The sequence below is a fragment of the Bos taurus genome, chromosome 2, assembly GCF_002263795.3.
Source record: "Bos taurus isolate L1 Dominette 01449 registration number 42190680 breed Hereford chromosome 2, ARS-UCD2.0, whole genome shotgun sequence".
NCBI classification, from domain to species: domain Eukaryota; kingdom Metazoa; phylum Chordata; class Mammalia; order Artiodactyla; family Bovidae; genus Bos; species Bos taurus.
Genome location: NC_037329.1, coordinates 18,282,626 through 18,306,313, shown reverse-complemented (window position 1 = coordinate 18,306,313; position 23,688 = coordinate 18,282,626). Strand labels below are relative to the sequence as shown.

At 43.9% G+C, this 23,688-nt stretch overlaps 1 protein-coding gene and 1 long non-coding RNA gene across 5 annotated transcripts in view; one reads left to right on the top strand and one right to left on the bottom strand.

The window, feature by feature from the left end:
• The window catches only part of TTN (titin), a 275,571-nt gene that overhangs the window by 30,473 nt on the left and 221,410 nt on the right, over positions 1-23,688 (bottom strand). For both annotated transcript variants that reach the window (XM_059880142.1, XM_024979885.2), the window contains 12 exons: positions 23,319-23,606; positions 22,377-22,964; positions 22,172-22,276; positions 21,547-21,744; positions 21,144-21,440; positions 20,457-21,044; positions 20,063-20,365; positions 2,856-19,961; positions 1,970-2,266; positions 1,278-1,865; positions 883-1,185; positions 473-769 (listed from right to left, as the gene is read on the bottom strand). In XM_059880142.1, coding sequence (XP_059736125.1) covers positions 473-769; positions 883-1,185; positions 1,278-1,865; positions 1,970-2,266; positions 2,856-19,961; positions 20,063-20,365; positions 20,457-21,044; positions 21,144-21,440; positions 21,547-21,744; positions 22,172-22,276; positions 22,377-22,964; positions 23,319-23,606 — 20,958 coding nt within the window. The remainder of the gene's footprint in view (positions 1-472; positions 770-882; positions 1,186-1,277; positions 1,866-1,969; positions 2,267-2,855; positions 19,962-20,062; positions 20,366-20,456; positions 21,045-21,143; positions 21,441-21,546; positions 21,745-22,171; positions 22,277-22,376; positions 22,965-23,318; positions 23,607-23,688) is intronic.
• LOC112442546 (uncharacterized) overlaps positions 1-23,688 on the top strand; it is a 149,032-nt gene that overhangs the window by 65,325 nt on the left and 60,019 nt on the right. For all 3 annotated transcript variants that reach the window (XR_009492433.1, XR_003030623.2, XR_009492431.1), the window contains exons 2-5: positions 20,481-20,689; positions 22,561-22,690; positions 22,853-22,934; positions 23,481-23,651. This is a non-coding gene — a long non-coding RNA (uncharacterized lncRNA). The remainder of the gene's footprint in view (positions 1-20,480; positions 20,690-22,560; positions 22,691-22,852; positions 22,935-23,480; positions 23,652-23,688) is intronic.

Here is a 23,688-nt window from a genome sequence, read left to right as displayed (position 1 = left end):
AATGAGCTAATCTTAAGGCTGTTAGAACTAGGGGAGAGAATTCATGGAAGGTACACAGCAAATGTTAGCTACTGCTAATATTTATCATCATTAACACCTCTGTTTAGTTTTTCACTTAAGAGGAATATTCTCTGAGCATCCAACCATCACTTTAATTATTGATGCTGAAATTTTTAAATAGAAACATGAAACATAAACTAATTCATATAATCAAAGAATCATAAAAGACTGAAATCAGAAAGGCCTTTTGCTATCCTGTAGTCCAAATCTCACGTTTTACAGTTAAGCCAAAAGGCCTGGGGTGTTATGGAATTTTCCTAAGACCACCCGCCACCCCCAGGTAATTCATAATTTCTCCTAAATATTTAACAAGGTACATAGTAAAAGTTATCCTATAGATTAGGACCAGAAAAAGTAAGATAGAATATTGAGTTAAATTACTGCTGTGGTTCAAAGTACTAAAAATGCTTACCATAAGAATCAATGCACGTAATGGGGCCTACAACCTCGGATGGATTGCTGATGGACCCGACAGCATTTCTAGCAAAGACACGGAATTCATACTGGGCATTCTGAGTCAAGCCAGAGACAGTGAAGTGAGTCTCGGTAACATTGGTAAAGCTGGCCTTGGCCCATCTGCCATCTGGAAGGTCTCGTCTCTCAACCATGTAGCCTGTAATCTTGCTTCCTCCATCAAAAGCGGGTTGTTGCCATGAAAGGTTGACAGAGTTCTTTGAAATGTCAGTGATACGGACGTTTCTTGGGGGTTCTGTGATAAGACAGAAAGCAGATTAGTGGCACTTAGATCATTATTTTACTTTGCAGAAAGAAGGTTTGCATCGCTAGGTAGTCAGAACTGTCCTTCTTGTGACAAATACATACCGCAGGCATCAATGGCTAGGACTGGTTCCGAAGGATGGCTGGGTTTCCCAATACCAGCAGCATTTTCTGCATACACCCTGAATTCATAGATTAATCCGGCACTAATTGTTGTGACTTTGAAGTGAGTTGTGCGGATGACCATTTTGTTGGCTTTTTGCCATAAGATACTGTTTCTGTCTTTCATCTCCAGGTGATAGCCTGTAACTGGACTGCCTCCATTGGACACTGGTTCATGCCAGCCCACGGTGATACTTTCTCGAGTGACATTGGTGACCCATGGTGTAGATGGTGGTCCAGGTGTTGCTATGAAAGACAGAAATCCCATGGTTAATATAGACATTTCAGACATTTTTGTATTTGGAAATGTGGGATCTTTGAGCAGTTCGACAACTTACTGTATGGTAGTTTGACAACCACACAAGCTGAATCTATGTGGTCACTGATGCCGAAGCGGTTTTCTGCCTTGATGCGGAATTGGTATTCTTCTCCCGTGGTCAGTTTCATGACTTTAATCATGGTTCTTGCAACTGTTGCAGACACTTCCGTCCATACTGCAGTACTTGTCTCTCTCTTAAGTACAATGTAATTGGTAACCTGACTTCCACCATCATACTTAGGTGGCTCCCATTTGAGAGTCACGCTGTCTTCAGTTATATCACTTATCACAACAGGGCCAGTTGGCGGACCAGGTCTGTCCAGTACAACGATGTTAATGAAAGCTTTGGTCGTTCCACTGGAGTTGGCAGCTGTGATCTCATATCTTCCAGCATCAGCGGCAACGCTTTCTTTGAGATTGATGGTCAGGTTTTCAGCAGTAATTTCAGTATTAAATCTCATGGTTGCTTTCAGTGGGACACCATCTCTTGACAAGGTCACTTTGGGCAGTGGTTTTCCAGAAATTGGAATGTCAACTTTAAGGTTTGAACCAGCTCTAACGTAGACGGTATGGCTTGGGAAATTCTTCATGTCAATTTCAGGTGGTTCTGAAAAATAAGAGTAGAGAAGATGAAGGTGAAAAAAGTGTTTTTTCCAAGTTGACTTAATGCAAATAATTTCAAATTTTGCTTCTACATAAAATTAAACGTACCTAGTTGCTCCTTAATAAGAACAGGAAGCAGAAGCTCTCTGGGGTCACTCAGGCCAGCTTGATTTTCAGCAAACACCCGGAAAAAGTATTCAGAATTCTGCCTCAGACCAGAAACAACATGGTGGGTTGACTTTACCACCGCACATCTCATCCAGGTCGTCTGTCCTTTTTCTAGTGCTTCAATGACATAATGCACAATTCTGCTTCCACCGTCATGCTCTGGCTTCAACCAGGCCAGGGAAACACTGTCTCTGGATACACTTGTTACTCCAAGTTTTTCAGGTGGGCTTGGCTTTTCTATGAAAGTAAAACATCAGAAGAAAGGGAAGATTATTGCAACATTTTTCCCCACATGTGTTCTTTCTGCCTTGTCAAAAGGAAAAATTTTAATGAAGGCATACAATTACTTTGAGACTTCTTTACTTTTTATATGATCAGTTTAGCTTTTGAGTCAAGCAAAACTTTCCCAGGCTTTGTCATTTTATGTCACAGCATGTCATAGCATTCAGATCAAATAAGCATCAAATGACCCAATTAAGTGATTAAATTTATCCCAAATTTATTATGGGTAAAAAATGAGGAATGAGATGAAGTGTTATAAAATATCATGTAATTTCTGCACATAAACAATATATATATGTACATATATATGTGCAGTCAAGTTCAGTTATACTTAAATCCAACATATCCATCTTAATCTATATAAATTTCTACTTTTTTTGTAAATCAATGAAAAACTTTCTCTATTAGTAAGAATTCCTTTTGTGCCATAGTATGAATCGCTTGAGGTGTGAACCAAAAGCATTTAAACAGTAATTAAAATGATTCACACTATTCAAGGAAAATGAATATGGATATGTAGATTTTCTTTGTTCTTAAAACATACCTGTTATTTTTACTCCTTCCTTCGTTTCGGCTGGTACACCGACACCAAACTCGTTTTCTCCAGAGACTCTGAAGTAGTAAATTGCCCCTTCTTGTAAGTTGGTAATTTTGTAGGAGAGGCGGTTACAGTTGTTGGTCACAGAGACCCATGCTTTCTTACTGGCCTCCCGTTTTTCTATGTGGTAGTTCTTCACTGGTGCCCCACCATCATTTTCAGGGACATCCCAGGATAATACTGCAGACTCTTTGGTGACATCATGTACAGTAATGTTGGCTGGAGGACCAGGAGAATCTAAAACTTTGACGACCAAGGTCAGTGAGGCAGCATTCAAGACGTTCTGAATCATTAATGTATATTTTCCAGAATCATTTCTGTTGGCGTTTTCAATAGTCAGTGATGTTCGAGACTCTGTGGAGTCAATATAAGCTCTAGTGCGGAGGTCAGTGTCTGGTTTACTCCAGGAGACACTGGGTACTGGTCTTCCTCGGAAAGGCACAGTCATGGTAAAGGAGGCACCGGCCTTGACGATCAAGGTCTTCCTCATTTCTGTGTCAAGATCAAATACAGGTTCTTCTTCTCTTTCCTTTGCTATCTGGGGATCGGAGCTATCACTGGGATCACTAGCACCAACCTTATTGATAGATCTTACTCTGAAAACGTATTCGGCTCCTGTGGTTAGTCCACTTACTGTATATTCAGTGCCTCTTAAGTTCTGAATGGCAGTTTGCCAGTCAGTTTCATCAGATTTTTTGAATTCCACGGTGTATCCAGTTATTGGGGCCCCACCATCAAATAAGGGCTTAACCCAGCCAATAGTTATATTGGTCTTGCCCGAGTCCATGACATTGGGTTTGGATGGAGGAGATGGTAAGAACACAGGATCTTCTGCCCGAATTAGGGGAGAGCTTTCACTTGGAAGGCTCAGGCCTGCAGCGTTTTCTGCATATACCCGATATTCATATTCACACCCTTCACGAAGTCCTGTGGATTTCACTCTCAGATCATAAACTGGTTTTTTGTTTACACGTACCCATCGTAGGCTGTTTTTCTCTCGCCTCTCAACGATGTAACCAGAGATTTCGCTGCCTCCATCACTCTCTGGTCTCGACCAGCAAAGTGTCATGAACTCTTTGGTCACAGATGTAATTTCCAAAGATGTAGGTGGACTTGGAACTGTAAATGGATCAAGGGCCTTTACAGCCATGCTCTCCAGGGGCTCGCCAACACCATATTTATTAACACCTGTTACTCTAAAGATGTATTCATTGCCCTTGAGTAACTTGGTCACTTTACAAAATGTCGTCCTTAACTCTCCTTCACATATAGTCCAAGCAAGGCGACTTGTCTCACGTTTTTCTACAATGTAATAGTCAATAGCTGCACCGCCATCTTCTTGGGGTGGTCCCCAGGAAAGAGAGCATTTCTCAGCAGTGAGGCCGGTTATTTCAAGTGGTCCTGCAGGTGGGCCAGGCTTATCAAGTACCTTGCAGTTAACTGCCATAGACCGAGTTCCAGCAACATTCTTCACTGTTAGCACATACTGCCCAGAGTCTCGTCGGACACAGTCTTTCACTGTTAGCAAAGTAGTGTAGTCCGTTGACACAATTTCTGTTCTTGCTCTCTCTTCAATTTCTACACCATCCTTGGCCCAGGAGATGATTGGCAGAGGTCGCCCTGCAACGTCTGCATTGATCTTAAGGACCTCTCCAGCTTTGACAACAATGACATCTCGGAATTTGACATCCATCATAATTCTTGGAGCCTCAACATCATCTTTAACTGTGATAGGTCCAGTGGATTCAGATGGCTCACTAATTGAGTCAGCAGCATTCCTTGCAAAAACCCGGAATTCATAACGTTGATCTTCAGTGAGTTCAGTTACTTCAAAGTATGTTTCTGGTACATTAGTAAAGTTGCATTTCAGCCACCGGCCGTCTGGTAGTTCTCTACGTTCAATGATGTATCCGGTGATCTTAGCTCCGCCATCATAATGTGGTTTTGACCACTTAAGTGACACTGATTTCCTTGTGATATTTGTGACTTCAGGTTGTCCAGGAGGGTCACAGGGGTCTCTTGCAGGGACTGGCTCACAAGATTTACTGCATTTACCAATTCCAGCAATATTCTCAGCATATACATGATACTCATACATCAGTCCTTCATCAAGGCCGGAGACTTTCATTTGTGTATCAGCAATGAGGGTTTTATTTGCTTTTGACCAAAGAATGCTGCTTCTTTCTTTATACTCAAGGTGATAACCAAGTACTCGACTTCCTCCATCATTAACTGGCACTTGCCAGGTGACCAACATGGTGGATTTTGTGGCATGCACAACTTTAGGAGTACCAGGAGGACCTGGGGGGCTGAATGGATACTCGGCAACTACAGCAGAAGATTCACTGTAGGAGCTCTTTCCAAAGCGGTTTTCTGCGCAAACGCGGAACTGATACTCACTTCCTGTTACTAGACGAACTATTTTAATGGATGTTCTCGCAACTGCTTGTGAAACTACATGCCATGTTGTAGAAGTGGTTTCTCTCTTTTCAACGATGTAATTGCTAATCTGGCAGCCGCCATCATATTCTGGAGGATTCCAAGAAATGGTTATGTTGTCGCAACTAACCTCATCAATATGTATAGGTCCGGGAGGTCCTGGTTTGTCAAGCACAATTACAGTAATAGGAACTGTTACGGATCCAGCGCTATTTGAAACACATAATTCATACGTGCCAACATCTTCCCTTGAAGCTTCCTTAATTATTAGTGATGTTACAGTCTTTGAAGAAGAAACATTGACCCTAGTTGTCTCTTTAAGGGTCTGACCATCTTTTTTCCAGCTTACAGTAGCTTGAGGTCTTCCTTTAAATGGAACGTCAATCTTCAGTTGGTCTCTGGCCTTTACATTGAAAGTATTGAAAGGAAGCTCAACTGAAGGCTTTATTTCAATATCCCTTGCAATTACTGGCACTCCAAGTTGTCTTGGATCACTTTTTCCTTTTTCATTAATTGCAGCTACCCTGAAGATATACTCCTCTCCAGCAGTTAGGCCCGATATAGTTGCTTCTAGAGTCTTCACTTGTGTGCAGATGCTCCATTTTTCACTCCCTTTAGTCTGCATTTCAACTACATAACCAGTAATTTTGCTGCCACCGTCACTTTCTGGTTTCTCCCACTTAATTGTAGCTGTGTTACGGGTCACATCGACAAGAGTTACTCTTCCAGGTGGGAGGGGTGGTTCAGAAGCTTTAACGGGTTCGGTTGTTTCAGCTGGCAAACCAATTCCATATTCATTGGAAGCCAAGACTCGGAAGTAGTAAGAACACCCTTCTTGGAGATTTTCGATTTTAAAACTGTTCTTTGTGCAGTTGTTTGTAACAGTAGCATATGCTTTCCGTGTTGTTTCTCGTTTTTCGACAATGTAGTTTGTAATCTTAGCTCCGCCATCAATAAGCGGTGGTTCCCAGGCCAGTATCACAGAGTCTTTCTTCACTTCTCTTACAGTCAGATTCACAGGGGCACTTGGTGAGTCAAGAACCCTGACGTTTACAAAAGCAGTTTTAGAGCCACTGTTGTTTTCTAGTGTCAGATTATACCGACCGCTGTCAAATCTGGTAACGTTATCAATTACCAGCATTGTGTATGAGCTGGTCACCTCAATCTGGGCCCTGTCAGTGAGAACACCTTCGGCCTTTTCCCATTTCACTTCAGGTTCTGGGCGACCTTTGATGGTGACAAATAAGCGTAAGGTAGCACTTGCACGCAGAATGACCACTTTTCTGAGATCAGCATCCAGTTCTATTTCTGGCGGCTCTTGTCTCTCTTTAGCAGCAACTGAACCAGGTATAGTTGCAGGCTCACCTACGCCTTCAGAGTTGATGGCACAGATACGGAAGTTATATTCAGTGTTTTCTTTAAGCTCGGTCACTGTGAACTGCTTTCCTTGTAATCCTGTTGGTGGAGTACACGTTGTCCACTCATCAGCAGTGGCTTCTTTGACCTCGACAACATAGCCCTTAACAGGCGCACCACCATCATAAATTGGTTTATTCCATGCCAGGGAGACAGAAGATCTGGAAGTGTCTGTCACTTTGGGATTACTTGGTGGTCCTGGTGGATACAGAGCATCACATGCACGAGAGAAAACAGAAGGCTCGCTGGGTTCACCCACACCAGCTGCATTTTCAGCAGCAACTCGGAATTCATAGGAATGCCCTTCAGTAAGGCCAGTTACCCTGAATCGAAGATCTGTTAGTGTCTTCTTGTTGCACTTGGTCCATCTAACGCCTTCCTTGTCTCTTTTTTCAAGAATATAGCCCTCAATTTCAGCACCTCCATCATCTACTGGGCGTGCCCATGTTACGACCATAGAATCTTTGGTGATTGCTGAGACTTCAGGTGGTGAAGGAGGACCTGGTGGTTTATAAGGATTACGGGCTATAACAGGCTCAGATTCCAGCGGGTCTCCAGTCCCATATTTATTCACAGCCATGACACGGAAAATGTACTCATTACCAGGAAGAAGTTTAGTGACTTTGTAGTTAAGGGCCTGCACCTCAGTTGAAACCTGGGTCCAAGAGAGTCTGCTGGTCTCTCTCTTTTCAATGATGTAATGTGAAATACTAGCACCACCATCTTGTAAAGGTGGGTTCCAAGCCAGGTAACATTTTTCAGCAGTAACCCCAGAAACTTTCAGAGGTCCTTCAGGAGGCCCTGGCCTGTCAAGTACCTTTACAGTGATGGGTATAGTCTTGGTACCACCAACATTGCTGAGTTTCAGGATATATTGTCCTCCATCACTACGTATACAATCTTTGACAACAAGGGTTGTCCTCTGAATAGTAGACTTGATTTCCATTCTGGCAGCTGTTTCTTCAAGCTCTCTTCCATCTTTTGACCAAACGATATCAGGGATAGGTTTGCCACGGATATCCGCTTCCAGGACAAAAGTCTCTCCTGCATGAACAACGATGACATCTTTATATTTGGGATCCAGTGAGGCATTTGGTGCGTCAATTTCATCTCTTGCGGTAATGGCGCCAGTACTCTCGGATGGTTCACTAAAGTTGCCAGCTGCGTTTCTTGCAATTACTCTAAATTCATATCTTTGGTCTTCCACAAGTCCACTCACTGTAAATTCAGTATCTAATACATTGGTAAAGCTGGCTTTCATCCAACGGCCATCAGGTAGATCTTTCTTTTCTACGATGTAACCTGTTATCTTGCTGCCACCATCGTAGGCGGGTTTCTTCCATTTCAGTGTGACGTTGTTTCGTGTAATAACGATGGCTTCAGGGCGACCTGGTGGGTCACAAGGATCACGAGCAACAAAACATTCCGACACTTTGCTTGCCTTGCCGATGCCAACAATATTTTCAGCAGAAACTCTGAACTCGTACTCAAGGCCTTCATCAAGCCCAGTTGTTTTGAATTTGGTGTCTTGAATGGGAGTCTTATTTAATTTGACCCATAAAATGCTGTTCTTTTCTTTCTGTTCAAGATGATAGCCGATAACTTTGCTGCCTCCATCATTAACAGGCTCGTGCCACTGCACAAGCATTTGATCTTTTGAGACGGATGTCACAAAAGGAGTGCCAGGCGGTCCAGGTTCTTTAAATGGATATTGTACAATAACCGGTTTAGAATCCAAGGGGGCGCTTTTTCCATACCTGTTTTCTGCAAAAATTCTAAACTGGTACTCACTGCCCGTTTTTAGTTTGGTTATTTTAATTGTTGTTCTTGCCACTGTTGCGGATACCATGTGCCAAGTGGTGGTGGTTGTATCTCGCTTCTCTACTATGTAGTTGCTTATCTGGCAGCCACCAGTATAGGCTGGAGGTTCCCAAGATATGACCACAAAATCTGCACTAACTTCATCAAACCGAACTGGTCCAACCGGAGGTCCAGGCTTTTCTAAAACGATAATACTGAGATTTTCGGTTGCGGTACCCGCACTGTTTGTTGCCGTTACAGTGTATTTCCCAAAGTCATCTTTGTTACTTTCTTTAATGTGCAAAATAGTTGAAGTAGCTGTTTTCTCAACATTGACTCTTGTCGTCTGTTTAAGAGGCTCGCCATCTTTGACCCATGAAATTTCAGGTCTTGGCCGGCCAATAACAGGAATTTCGATTTTAAGATCTTCACCAGCTTGGACACTGTATGTGTTAAATGGTAACTTAAAACTAGGCTGTATAGTCAAGTCTTTGGCTATGACGGGAACACCAAGCACTCTCGGATCGCTTTGTCCTTTCTCGTTGTAAGCCTTGACACGGAAGTGATATTCTTGCCCAGAACTCAAACCGGTAACAACTGCACTACAGACTTTGGATTCAGCCACGACACTCCATTTTTCTGTTCCTTTGGGCTGCATTTCAACAACATACCCCAGAATTCGGCTCCCACCATCATGTTCAGGTTTCTCCCACATCAGGGACGCACTGGTCTGGGACACATCAGTGAGTGTGACCTTTCCTGGTGGGGAAGGAGGTTCAGATGCTTTCACAGCATCAACAGTTTCCACCGGAACACCAATTCCAAATTCATTTTCAGCCATTACTCTAAAGTAATAAATGGCTCCTTCTGTAAGATTCTCCACTTTGAGGCTTGTTTTGCTGCATTTATTACTCACATTAGCATATGCTTTCCTGGTTGATTCACGTTTGTCGATAACATAGTTCTTGACCTTTGCACCCCCATCAATTAAGGGTGGGTCCCACACCAGAAGGACAGAATCTTTTCTCACTTCTTTGACTGCCAGATTCTGTGGTGGTCCTGGGGTGTCAAGAACTTTCACAGTTACAAAAGCAGATTTAGACCCACTGCTGTTTTCCAGCTTGAGAACGTATTTTCCAGCATCATTTCTATCACAGTTATCTATTGATAGTTGGGTATAGTTTGCTGCTTTTTCGATTTGGACCTTATCTGTGAATTCACCTTCCTCTCGAGACCAGGTGATCTCGGGTGTTGGGCGACCTTTGAATGGAATGTGAATTCTGACAGATCCACCAGCTCTTACAACGATTCCTTTCCTTAATTCAGAGTCAAGGTCAAGTTCAGGCGCTTCAAGTTTATCTTCTGGTTTCACAGTACCAGGAACTGCTGTAGCCTCACCTAAACCAACTTTATTGAGGGCACAGACCCGTACTTTATACTCTTGGTGTTCAGTGAGTTTTGAAATTTCAAATCGAGTGGCTTTCAGGCCAGTCTGGGGAGTAACTATTTGCCATTCTTCTTCATCTGCTTTACAGATTTCTACTACATATCCCAGAATTTCACTGCCACCATCATAGATGGGTTTACCCCAGGCAAGTGTAATTGAATTTTTAGTGGTGTCTACAACGTGTGCATTGATGGGGGGGCCAGGTTTGAACACAGGATCGCAGGCCTTATAATAAAGTGTAGCTGGACTTGGTTCTCCAACTCCAGCTGCATTTTCTGCAGAGACTCTGAATTCGTACTCATGATCTTCTGTTAATCCTGTTACTCTTAGCCGTAAGTCTGTAATGCGGCGTTTATTACATTTTATCCACCTAATGCCACTTCTGTCTCTCTTCTCTACGATGTAACCAATAATCTCACTTCCACCATCACTGTCTGGACGGTTCCAACAGACGGTCATGGAGTCCTTGGCTATGTTGGTGACTTCCAAGCTTTTTGGTGGTCCAGGAAGCACAAATGGGTTTTTCATGAGTACTGGTGCAGATTCCAAAGGCTCGCCAGCACCGTATTTGTTGACAGCCATTATACGGAAAATATATTCATTCCCTTCTAAGAGTTTGGTAACTTTCAGAGAATTGGTTACAACCTCTGAAGCAACAACAGTCCAGGCAAGCCGACTTGTTTCTCTCTTTTCAACAACATAGTGAGAAATGTCACTGCCACCATCTTGAAGTGGTGGAGACCATGTTAATGTGCATTTTTCAGCGGTGACTCCAGTAACCTGGACTGGCCCTTCTGGAGGCCCTGGTCTGTCTAACACTTTTACGTTTACTGGGAATGACTTAGAACCTGCAACGTTGGAAGCTCTTAAAATATACTGTCCACCATCAATTCTAATGGCATCCTTTACAATAAGTAAAGCCTTGAAATCTGTGTTCTTTATTTCATATCTAGCAGATTCTTCAATCTCCTTATCTCCTCTTAACCACTCGATGGTAGGCAGGGGCTTTCCGTGGACATCGGCTTCAAGCCTGAATGTTTCTCCGGCATTTACCACAATTGTGTCTCTAAACTTTGGATCCATTGAAATTCTTGGGAGTTCGACCTCATCCCTGGCAGTTATCGGTCCAGTACTGTCAGAAGGTTTGCTTACTGCACCCGCTGCATTCTTTGCAATGACTCTGAATTCATATCTTTGATCTTCAGTGAGACCTGACACAGTAAACTGAGTTTCAATGACGTTTGTGAAGCTGGCTTTCATCCAGCGACCCTCAGGCAGATCACGCTTCTCTACAATGTAACCCGTAATCACACTTCCACCATCATATGCGGGTTTGGTCCATTGTAAAGTGATTTCGTGTCTTTTAACGATTATTGCTTCTGGGGTTCCTGGTGGGTCACAGGGATCTCTGGCTACATAGCATTCGGAATTCTTGCTTGCCTTGCCTATACCAACAATATTTTCAGCATACACTCTGAATTCATATTCAATGCCTTCTTCAAGATTGACTGCTTTAAACTGGGTATCATGAATAATAGTTTTGTTGACTTTTGTCCACAAAATACTGTTTCTTTCCTTTTTCTCAAGGTGGTAACCTATGACTGGGCTGCCACCATTATTGATTGGTTCATGCCACTGTACAACCATGGAATCTTTGGAAACGGCTGTGACAAATGGTGTACCGGGAGGGCCTGGTTCTTTGTAGGGATATTGAGCTACAATCGGCTCAGATTCCAAGGCAAAGCTTTGTCCATATCTGTTTTCAGCGAATATTCTGAATTGATATTCTGTACCAGTTTTCAGTTTGGTCACTTTGAGTGTCGTTCTGGCCACAGTAGCAGAAACAACCTCCCATACTGTGGTGGTTGTATCTCTCTTCTGAACTACATAGTTGGTGATCTGGCAGCCCCCTGTATATAATGGAGGTTCCCAAGATAAGGTAATACTTTCAGCACTGACTTCATCAAATTTAACAGGTCCTTTTGGAGGATCAGGCTTATCTAGGGTTATAATTTCAATGGATGCTGTCTTCTGACCAACCACATTAGCAACTGTGATTCCATAATGTCCACCATCATCCTTATGAGTTTCTTTAATACTGAGTACGGTGAGGTCAAGTGAATCAGTGACGTTGATTCTTGTAGTCTGCTTCAGTGGAAGATCGTCTTTAGTCCAGGTAATAGTTGGCTTAGGACGTCCAGAAATGGGTACTTCTATTTTCAAATCTTGGCCAACCTGTACACTGTAACTGTTAAATGCAGGTCTCACATCTGGCTCAATGACCAGATCTTTGGCAACTATTGGAACTGCAAGAGACCTAGGATCACTTCTCCCCTTTTCATTTACAGCCACAACTCTAAAAAGGTACTCTTCTCCCTGAGTTAGGTTGGTAATTACGGCTTCAAGGGACTTGACTCGAGCGCACTCTGACCATTTCTCACTGTGTTTAGCTTGCATCTCCACAATATACTGAATGATTTTACTGCCACCATCATGTTCAGGCTTTGTCCAGCTCAAAGAGACACTGTTTCTGGTGACATCATCCACAGTGATTTTTCCTGGAGGTTGTGGGACTTCTGCGACCTTAACTGGATCATCAGTGTGGGCGGGAAGGCCAATACCATACTCGTTCTCAGCTGTGACTCTGAAGTAGTAACTACAGCCTTCTTGAAGCTGATCAATTTTCCAAGAATTCTTATGGCAGTTTGTCACAACTGCAGCATATGATTTCCTTGTGGCTTCACGTTTCTCAACAATGTAGTTTTTAATTTTGGATCCCCCATCCAACAGAGGAGGCTCCCATGTAATTGACACTGAGTCTTTAGTGATTTCTGTGACTTTCAGATTAACAGGTGGACTTGGTGTGTCCAGAACTCTCACAGTCACAAAGGCAGACTTTGTCCCACTGCTGTTTTCTAAGGTGAGAGTGTATTTTCCACTATCATATCGGTTGACATTGTCAAGAACAAGGGAGGTGAAGCTGCTAGTGCTGTCGATGATAGCTGCATCTCGGATTTCACCATCCACTTTGCCCCATTTAACTTCTGGTGTAGGACGACCTCTAATAGGAACAAATAACCTTAAGGAGCCACCTGCCCTTATATTTAGAATTTTCCTCAGTTCCAGGTCAAGGTCAATGTCTGGTGCTTCCAGCTTTTCTTCAACTATAACAGGTCCAGGGACATCAGCATGTTCTCCCACTCCAGCTTTGTTAACAGCACAGATGCGGAAGTTGTATTCATGCTTTTCCAATAGCTTCTCCACTTCTATGTTTGTTTTATTGATTCCAGTTGGTGGAGTGCACATTGTCCATTCACCAACACTTGTGTCACATTTTTCAACAATGTATCCTTGGATTTCACAGCCACCGTCATATATTGGTTTGCCCCAAGAAAGGAAGACGGAAGATCTGGTAATATCAGTGACTCTGGGGTTGTTTGGAGGTCCTGGTTTATAAATAGGATCACAAGCCTTTTGATAAGCAGAAGGTGGGCTTGGCTCGCTAAGTCCAGCAGCGTTCTCGGCTGAGACTCTGAACTCGTAATTGTGATTTTCTAAGAGTCCGGTTACTCTCAAGCGCAGCTCCCCAATCAGACGTTTGTGGCATCTTGTCCATCTGATGCCCTCTTTGTCACGTTTTTCAAGAACATACCCAAGAATTTCACTGCCGCCATCAAATGCTGGTCTTTCCCATACAACAATCATCGAGTCCTTGGTCACTGCTGTGATTTCCGGAGCCTTTGGTGCATCTGGCACTACAAATGGATTCTTGGCAGTTACTGGCTCAGATTCAAGAGGTTCACCAACACCATATTTGTTGACAGCCATTACACGGAAAATATATTCATTGCCTTCAAGCAGCTTAGTAACCTTGCAGCCAAGAGTCTGTACGTTAGCGTCAACCACAGTCCAAACCAAGCGGCTGGTCTCTCTCCTTTCCACAATATAATTTATGATATCGCTCCCACCATCTTGGAGTGGGGGTTTCCAAGCTAGTGTGCATTTTTCTGCTGTAACTCCTGATATAACAATAGGTCCTTCGGGTGGCCCTGGTCTGTCAAGAACTTTGACATTGACAGTGACTGACTTCTCTCCTGCGACGTTTTTGGCCTTTAGTATGTAGCTTCCACTGTCAATGCGTATTGCATCCTTTACACTGAGACTGGTGGCAAAGTCAGTGCTCTTAATTTCTAATCGAGCCGTATTGGAGAGCTCATGATCACCTTTTATCCAGTGAGTGGTTGGTATCGGTTTGCCATGAATATCTGCATCAATCTTAAATAGCTCACCAGCATGCACCACAATTGTATCTTTGTATTTTGGATCCATGCGAATCTGTGGTGGTTCTACCTCGTCTCTTGCTGTTATTGCTCCTGTGCTCTCTGAAGGCTCGCTAAATACTCCTGCAGCATTTCGGGCTATAACCCGGAACTCGTATCTGTGGTCTTCAACTAGGCCAGTTACTTCAAACTGAGTGTCAATGACGTTGGTAAAACTAGCTTTCATCCAGCGGCCGTCGGGCAGTTCTTTCTTTTCAACAATATAACCAGTGATCTTGCTTCCACCATCGTAAGCGGGTTTCTTCCACTGAAGAGTCACGGAATTTCTTGTGACAATGATTGGCTCTGGCCTTCCTGGTGGATCACATGGATCACGGGCTACGTAGCTTTCAGACACTTTACTTGGCTTGCCGATGCCCACAATGTTCTCTGCAGAGACTCTAAATTCATATTCAATGCCTTCGTCGAGGCCAGTTGTTTTAAACTTGGTTTGAGGAATAGGTGTCTTATTCAACTTAACCCAGAGGATGCTGTTTCTTTCCTTGCGTTCCAAGTGATAGCCAATGACTTTGCTACCTCCGTCACTGACTGGCTCGTTCCAGTGTACTTCCATGCTGTCCTTGGAGGATAGTGTTACGAACGGTGTGCCAGGAGGGCCAGGAACTTTGAATGGATACTGGGCTACAACAGGCTCTGAAGTGAGGTAGGTGCTCTTTCCATATCTGTTTTCAGCTGCAATCCTAAACTGATATTCACATCCAGTCTTTAACCTGCAAGCTTTTATTGTTGTCCTTGCAACAGTAGCTGACACAATCTGCCAGGTGGTTGTGGAAGTGTCCCGTTTTTCTACAATGTAATTGTTGATAGAACTTCCACCATCATACTTAGGTGGGCCCCAGGAGAAAGTAACACTGTCAGCTGTCACTTCCTCCATTTTAACTGGTCCTGTTGGAGGCCCTGGTTTGTCAAGAACGATAACATTAAGGGTTTCAGTAGCTTCACCAGCTGAGTTAGTCAGTTTAACGATGTAATGTCCAACATCTTCTCGGCACGCTTCCTTTATTGTCAGCAGTGAGTTATTTTCTGTGCTCTCAGCATTTACTCTGGTTGTCTGCTTCAGTGGCACATCATCTTTATGCCAGGTTACGGCTGGCGTAGGGCGTCCAGTGAATGGAACATCGACTTTTAGGTCTTCACCTGCCAGGACAGTGAAAGTAGTGAACAGGAGTTTGAAGGCTGGCGGAATGACAAGATCCTTGGCAATTACTGGCACACTCAGTTGTCTCGGATCGCTAATGCCCTTCTCGTTCTGAGCAGACACACGGAAAGAGTACTCTTCACCCTGAATTAATCCAGTAATAGTGGCTTCGGTGACTTTGACTGTGGCACACGTGACCCATTTGTCACTGCCTTTGCTCTGCATCTCTACGATGTAGCCTAGAATTCGGCTGCCTCCGTCATGCTCAGGTTTCTCCCAGGAGAGCGACACGCTGTTTCTTGTGACGTCCACCAGTGTTATCTTTCCTGGAGGCAGAGGTCGTTCTGATGCTTTCACAGATTCTGCGGTTTCAGCAGGCAGCCCGATGCCGTATTCATTTTCGGCGAGGACCCTGAAGTAGTAACTGCAGCCTTCTTGAAGCTGGTCTACCTTCCAGGAAGTCTTGTGGCAATTTGTTGTAACAGTTGAATATGCTTTCCTTGTCGATTCCCGCTTTTCAACAATATAGTTATTTATTTTCGAACCTCCGTCAATAAGAGGAGGCTCCCATGTCAGTGTGACAGATGTCTTTGTGACCTCCTTTACCTTCAGGTCCTGTGGAGGGCCTGGTGTGTCTAGTACTCTGACATTGACAAATGCAGACTTGCTGCCTGAGCTGTTTTCTATGGTTAGTATGTATTTGCCACTGTCGAATCTGTTTACATTTCCAATAATAAGCAGGGTGTAAGAGCTTGTGGACTCGATGCTAGCTTTATCTAAAGATTCTCCGTGTTCTCGGGTCCACTTCACCTCAGGTGCTGGCCTTCCTTTGATGGGAACAAAAAGTCTCAGAGTGCAGCAAGCTCTTATGGTAACAACTTTGCGCAGTTCGGCATCCAGTTCAATCTCTGGAGGCAGCATCCTGTCTTCAGCCTTTGGAGTTCCAGGAACAAGTGCAGGTTCCCCAATGCCTTCAGAATTCATGGCATAGATGCGAATTTTATATTCCTGGTTCTCTGTGAGGTTGGTGATGGTGTAAGAAGTTGCCTTGAGCCCCGATGGTGGAGTGACGATCTTCCATTCATCTTCCTCTGGCAGGGCGATCTCAACCATATACCCAGTGATTTCGGAGCCACCATCATAGATAGGTTTGTTCCAAGCAATTGAAATGGATGATCTGCTTGTATCTAGAACACGTGGGTTACCTGGTGGGCCGGGTTTAAACACAGCATCACAAGCTTTATAAAATGGACTGGTAGCGCTTGGTGCGCTGATTCCAGCCCTGTTCTCAGCCATGACCCGGAACTCATACTCATGTCCTTCTGTCAGCCCAGACACTTTGTATCTTAAATCGGTAAGGGTCTTTTTGTTGCATTTCACCCAGCGTTGGCCTGCTTTATCTCGCCGTTCCACAATGTAATTGATGATTTCACTGCCACCATCAGAGTCAGGATGGCCCCAGCAGACAACCATGGAATCTTTAGTGATACTGGTAACTTCAGGGTTTTTAGGTGGATCAGGAGGTCCGTAAGGATCCACTGCAAGCACAGGCTCTGAGTCCAGTGGCTCTCCAACGCCATACTTGTTTACGGCCATCACACGGAATATGTATTCATTGCTTTTCAAGAGTTTAGTGACCTTCAGTTTTGTTACTTGGACTTCTGAGGCTACATTTGTCCATGCCAGTCTGCTGGTTTCACGTTTCTGAACGACATAATACTCAATTTTGGCCCCTCCATCATCCAGTGGAGGCAACCATGACAGCACACATTTTTCTGACGTCACTTCAGATACAGCTAAAGGTCCTTCTGGTGGGCCTGGTCTATCAAGAACTTTGACATGGAAGATGTGTTTGGCAAAACCACCAGGATTAGTTGCTGTAAGGGTATAGGCACCCCCATCCCTTCTCAGTGAATCCTTGTTTACCAGATTAGTAGAGAAATCTGCAATTTTAATTTCTAATTTCGCTGTGTTTTCAAGCTCCTTTCCATCTTTGGTCCATTCCATTGTTGGAGGTGGGCGACCTGAAACATCGGCTTCCAGCTTGAACGCTTCACCTGCTTTTAATGTAATTGTGTCCTTAAATTTGACATCCACCATTATCCTTGGGGCTTCAATGTCGTCTCTGCATGTGATAGCATCCGATGGCTCAGATGGTGGGCTAATAGCACCAGCAGCATTTTTGGCAATGACACGGAATTCATATGCGGCATCTTCGGTTAGTCCACTGACTGTAAATTCATTCTCTAAAATGTTGCTGAAGTTGGCCTTTAGCCACCGTCCATTAGGAAGATCCCGCTTTTCAACTATATAACTAGTAATTTTAAAGCCTCCAGTATATTCAGGCTTAGCCCATTTAAGAGTCACTGTGTGTCTAGTAATATTGAGAGGAACTGGTTTCCCAGGTGGGTCAATGGGATCCAAAGCTAAAATAGGTTCAGATGGCTTGCTTGGCTTGCCTTTGCCAGCCATGTTTTCTGCAATCACTCGGAATTCATAAGCAATACCATCTGTTAGTCCACTTGATTTGAAAATGTTGCCAGGTACTAATGCTTTGCTTACAGTCTGCCAGAGAATACCATTTCGTTCTTTCCTTTCAACGTGGTATCCTAAAATGGGGCTTCCACCATCAGAAAGAGGCTCGTGCCAGCTGATTGTTATTGAGTCCTTGGTGACTGCAGCCACCTGAGGGGTACCAGGAGGCCCAGGGACCTTAAATGGATAGTTGGCAACTACTGGTGCTGACGTGATGCTGGGTCCCACTCCGTATCTGTTTTGAGCTTTTACCCGGAATTGGTACTCTACTCCAGTAGTAAGGCGAGTGGCTTTGTAGGTAGTGCGTATAACAGTAGTCGCTAGTTCAACCCACGTGGTGCTGTCAGTCTGCCGCATTTCCACCACATAGTTGCTTATGGGTACACCTCCATCGTTCTCCGGTGGCTCCCAAGAGAAGGTGACAAAATCAGATGAAACTTCATCAAATTTGATTGGTCCAGTAGGTGGCCCTGGGATGTCATGGACTTGAATGGTGATGACATCACCAACCTCTCCCACGATGTTCCTTGCTGTTAATGGGTAGGGCCCACTGTCACTTCTGACGCACTCGTTGATGTTTAAGATGGTAGAAGTTGCTGTATTTTCAAAATTAACTCTCTGTGTCTGTTTAAGGATCTGGTCTCCTTTCTTCCATGTAACCGTGGGCTTTGGTCGACCGAGCACTGGAATTTCAACTTTGATGTTGTCACCAGCTTTAGCGATGACTAATTTCTGATAAATGCCACGGAGATCCAGTTCTGGAAGCATGGTCTGCTCCTTGACAATGACGGGTCTGCTTTCTCGAGGGGCACTTCTCCCTGCGCTGTTCACTGCCATTACCTGGAAGGTGTATTCTTCCCCTTCGGTCAGATTCTTCACAACACATTCCAACCCCTTCACGGTTGTGATGTGGGTCCACTGGTCAGAGCCTTTTCTCTGGGCTTCAATCACATAGCCAGTGATCTTACTGCCCCCGTCATGTTTGGGTTTAGGCCATGCCAAGCTGACTGTGCTCTTAGTTATGTCCATAATGTTAAGACTATCTGGTGGTGATGGTGCTTCGGAGGCCCTTACAGGCTCTGTTGTTTCCGCTGGCTCGCCAATTCCATACTCATTTTCTGCCATCACTCTGAAGAAGTATTCACATCCTTCAGACAAGCCAGTGACTTTATAAGTACATTTATGGCACTTCGTGGTGACCGTGGAGTAAGATTTCCGTGTTGCTTCTCGTTTCTCCACAATGTAGTTTGTGATGCGTGAGCCCCCGTCTATCAGAGGGAGGTCCCAGTGCAGGGTGACACTCTCCTTTGTGATGTCAGTAGGTCTCAGGTTGAGGACAGGTCCCGGTGTGTCCAAGACTCTGACATTAACGAAGCCACTCTTCTTCCCAGCGGGGTTTTCTATGGTCATCACAAATTTACCAGTGTCATATCTGTTACATTCTGGGATGATCAGGAGCGTGAACGACTCTGTATTTTCGATGTTAGCTCGGTTTTTAAGGTTGATATTATCTTTGGTCCACGTCACTTCAGGGGCAGGTCGACCTTTAATGGGCACAAATATTCTAATACTGAGTCCTGCTCTCACAACAAGAGTTCTTCGAAGCTCAGCATCTAGTTCGAAGTCAGGGGCCATCTCCCGTTCCACAATTTCAACATTTGGAATCACTGCTGGCTCCCCAACACCAGCATCATTGATGGCACTGATTCTAAAATTGTATTTTTCTTTAGTCTCAAGATCAGGGACCACAAACTCAGTGATTCGGAGGGCCGTTCCTGTTGTGTCCTTTATCCAGCCCTCATCGCCTACTTTTTGATGCTCTACGACATAGCCAGTGATTTCAAGGCCACCGTCATAATGAGGCTTGCCCCATGCCAAAGAAGCAGACTTCTTGGTAGTGTCGGTGACACGTGCGTTTGAAGGTGGTCCTGGGGGATCTGGAAAGGAAACAGGCACAAAAATGTTAAGGGTTTGGATTTGGTAAAAATTAAATACCAGCACTCCCCAAAGAGCTGTGTTGAAAAAGATAAATACTCACAGGCAACGTCTTTCATTAGAACAGGATTTGAAGCATCACTAGGTGGGCCAATTCCTGCTTTGTTCTCTGCACTGACGCGGAACTCGTAGGTGTTTCCTTCTTGCAGTCCTGTCACTTTGCATCTGAGATCAGAAACCGGAGTCTTTGTTGCTCTCACCCATCGCAAGCTTTTCTTCTCTCTCCTTTCTACATGATACCCTGTGATCTCGCTGCCACCATCATCCACTGGTCTTTTCCAACTGACAGTGGCAGTGTTTTTAGTGACATTGGAAACCTCTGGCTTTCCAGGGGGGCCAGGTGGACCTGAAAAGGAAGCAAATTTGTGAGAAATCTATGATTTCCTAAGCTCTGCTGCAAAGGTTTATGAATCAGTTCCCTTCTATGCTGTACTTACCAAATCTGTCTACCATTTTGACAGGTTCAGACTGTACGGGTTCTCCTTTGCCGTACTGGTTTACAGCTGAGACCCGGAAGACATACTCGTTTCCTTGGATAAGTTTGGTTGCCACATGCCTGCAAGACTGAATATCTTCAGCAACCACTGTCCACAGAAGTCGGCTAGTTTCTCTCTTTTCCAGGACATAGGACTTAATTGGTGAGCCACCGTCTTCCAAGGGAGGTGTCCATGTAAGTGTTGCTTTTTCAGCAGAAACATTACTGATTTCGATGGGACCTGGGGGACCAGGTACATCAAGTACCGTCACCTTCACATGTTCACTCTTTGTGCCAAAAGGATTAGTCGCAGTGATGGTGTATTCACCAGCATCTTTTCTAGTGGCATACTTGACAGCAATCATGGAAGATGTTGGGGTTGAAGTTATCTGAACGATATCTGATGGTCGTATGTCTTTTCCTGCCTTGGACCAACTTGACTTTGGAAGAGGCTTGCCAAGAATGCTAATGGCACTCAGAATGATGGTGTCTCCTGCTTTAACTGTCAGGCCATCTTTTATTGTGGGATCAAGAACAATGGTTGGTGCCTCTGCAAAGGAAAAAAAAGAAAAACAAACATTGTAATCAGAAAAGGAAGGTGGCTTAATTTACTGTTTTTTTTTAATATGCATAAAAAAAATAGACCTACCATATTCATCTTTGCAGATAATGGTGTCTGTACTTTCTGATGGAGCACTGATAGCACCTGCTGTATTCTTTGCTCTAACTCGGAATTCATATTTTCCACCCTCGACAAGGTCGGTAACAGTAAAGGCACAATCTGGGACGTTAACATGGTTGGCTTTCGTCCAGGATTTAGAGGGAAGCTCTCGCTTCTCTACTATATACCCAGTCAACTTATGGCCACCATCGTATTTAGGTTCAGTCCAGACGAGAGTCACTGAATTCCTTGTTACACTGATAACCTCAGGTTTGCCAGGAGGATCTAAAATAAAGCAACAAACCAACCAACCCAGTCAGCCACACACCAATGTTTTCTTCATGAGGAAATACAAAGAGACATTATACAAAGTCTCTGTATAATGACTTACCAATTGGATCAAGGGCCACAACTGGCTCTGATGGCAGGCTTGGTTTGCCTACTCCTGCTAAATTGATTGCCATAACTCGGAATTCATATTCCAGACCTTCAGTTAGTCCTGTCACTTTGAAGTCTTTCATCCTAATAGGAGTCTTATTAGCTCTCTTCCACAAAAGGCTGTTTCTTTCCTTGAACTCGATGTGATACCCTATAAAAGACCCAGTGATGTGTCAGTTCACATAGAAAGCACAAATGTAGCCTGATTTTTAAATACACACACACAGAACAAATAATCATTCCTGTATCTACAGTTTTATTACCTAGCCTTAGGGATATTTTTATCTCCTGGAATAGACTTATTTATGGCACCTTCTGTTGAAACATTTTAACTTATAAAAATAGATACTATCATTTAGAAAGCCTTTATTAACTATTACATTAGGAGTTTTTCATTCAAATGAAGTTAGCTTAATGAATTAGCTTAATTCTTAATGTTCTGAATGCATGATGAACTGAAAAAAGGAACATATACTTTTGGATGTGCAGATAGTACTATAAGTAAGTAGCACAGATTCAGCTTGTTTTCGGGGAGGAAGATTAATGTAAATGCTCTAGGATAAGAGCCAAGAAAATACCTGTAATCGGAGAGCCTCCAGTTTTCCTGGGGTCGGTCCATGTTAGAGACACGGAGTCATGTCTGACATCCACGATATTGGGAGGTGGGGGAGCATCAGGCACATCTAGGAAAAAGCAGATAATTCAAGATTTATAATCAGGAATGTATTCGAAATGAACCAGAACCATGTTCTGCTTTATGTTTTCTGACCTTGAGACACTTACCAAATGGGTGTCTGGCAACAATTGGCTCCGATTTCAGACCCTCTCCTACACCGTATTTATTTTCGGCACTGACCCGGAAGGTGTATTCCATCCCCTCGTGGAGTCTCATGACCCTGAAAGTGGTTTTCTGCACAGCCGAGGCACAAGTCACCCACTTGTTGTTTACAGAATCTCTCTTCTCCAGGATGTAGTTGGTGATCTCAGAACCTCCATCGTCCTTCGGAGGACCCCACTTTAAGGTTACGGCTTCTGCTGTGACTTCTTCAAATTTGATCGGTCCAGTGGGGATGCCAGGCTTGCCGACAACTTTTATGGTGAGAGTCCCTTCCTTGGTGCCAGCCACATTCTTCAGTGTGATTGTGTATTTTCCAGCATCAGATTTTCGGCAATCATATACGACAAGAGTGGTGTTAACTGCAGACGACTCGACACTGACTCTTGTGTCTGTTGCTAGAGGGTCTTCCCCTTTCTTCCAGGACACGGATGGAACTGGCTTGCCTTTTATGGGGATCTTAAGACGGAAGTTGCTGTTTTCTTTGGCCAAGTAGCACAAATCAGGTAGGTCCTTTAAGTCAAGGTCGGGAGCCACTGTAAAACAGCAGAGATAAGACATTTTTTTAATGCCAGGCAGTTAATTTTTTCAGATCATTATAGTTTTTAGAGGATTTTTATGTAAGCCCAGGAATAGGGCTCAAGAGCACTTTTAGTTTTTTATATGGAGCATTTTAAAAGTCTCTATTGAATTTGTTACAAGGTTATTTCTGTTTTATGCTTTGGTTTTTTGGCCATGAGGCATGTAGGATCTTAACTCCCCGACCAGGGATTGAATTTGAGAACCCCATGTAGTGGAAGGCAAAGTCTTAATCACTGGACTGCCAGGGAAGTCCCAAGAGTGCACTTTTGATGACAAAGGGAAAATGGAGATGATAGCTAAGGGCTTACCGACATCATCCTTTGCCACAGCAGTGATTTCACTTGGGGTGCCTTCTCCATTTTCATTCTCAGCGCTCACTCGGAAGGTATATTCCTTCCCTTCAGTCAAGTCTTTTGTGGTGTACTGTAAGCTTAATGATTTCATGACGCGTTGCCACTTATTTTCTTCAGTCAGGAAATCAACGACATATCCAATGATTCGACTTCCGCCATCGCTGCGAGGCTTCTTCCAGCCTATGCTACAAGATGACTTGGTGACAGAGGTCACCTTCAGGTCCACCACTGGTCCAGGGGTTTCTAAAGCAAAGGACAAATGATGAGTCCAAGCCCCAGAAAACCAAGGTAAGGTGTGACTCAGAATGATGGGGTGGTAGCTTCA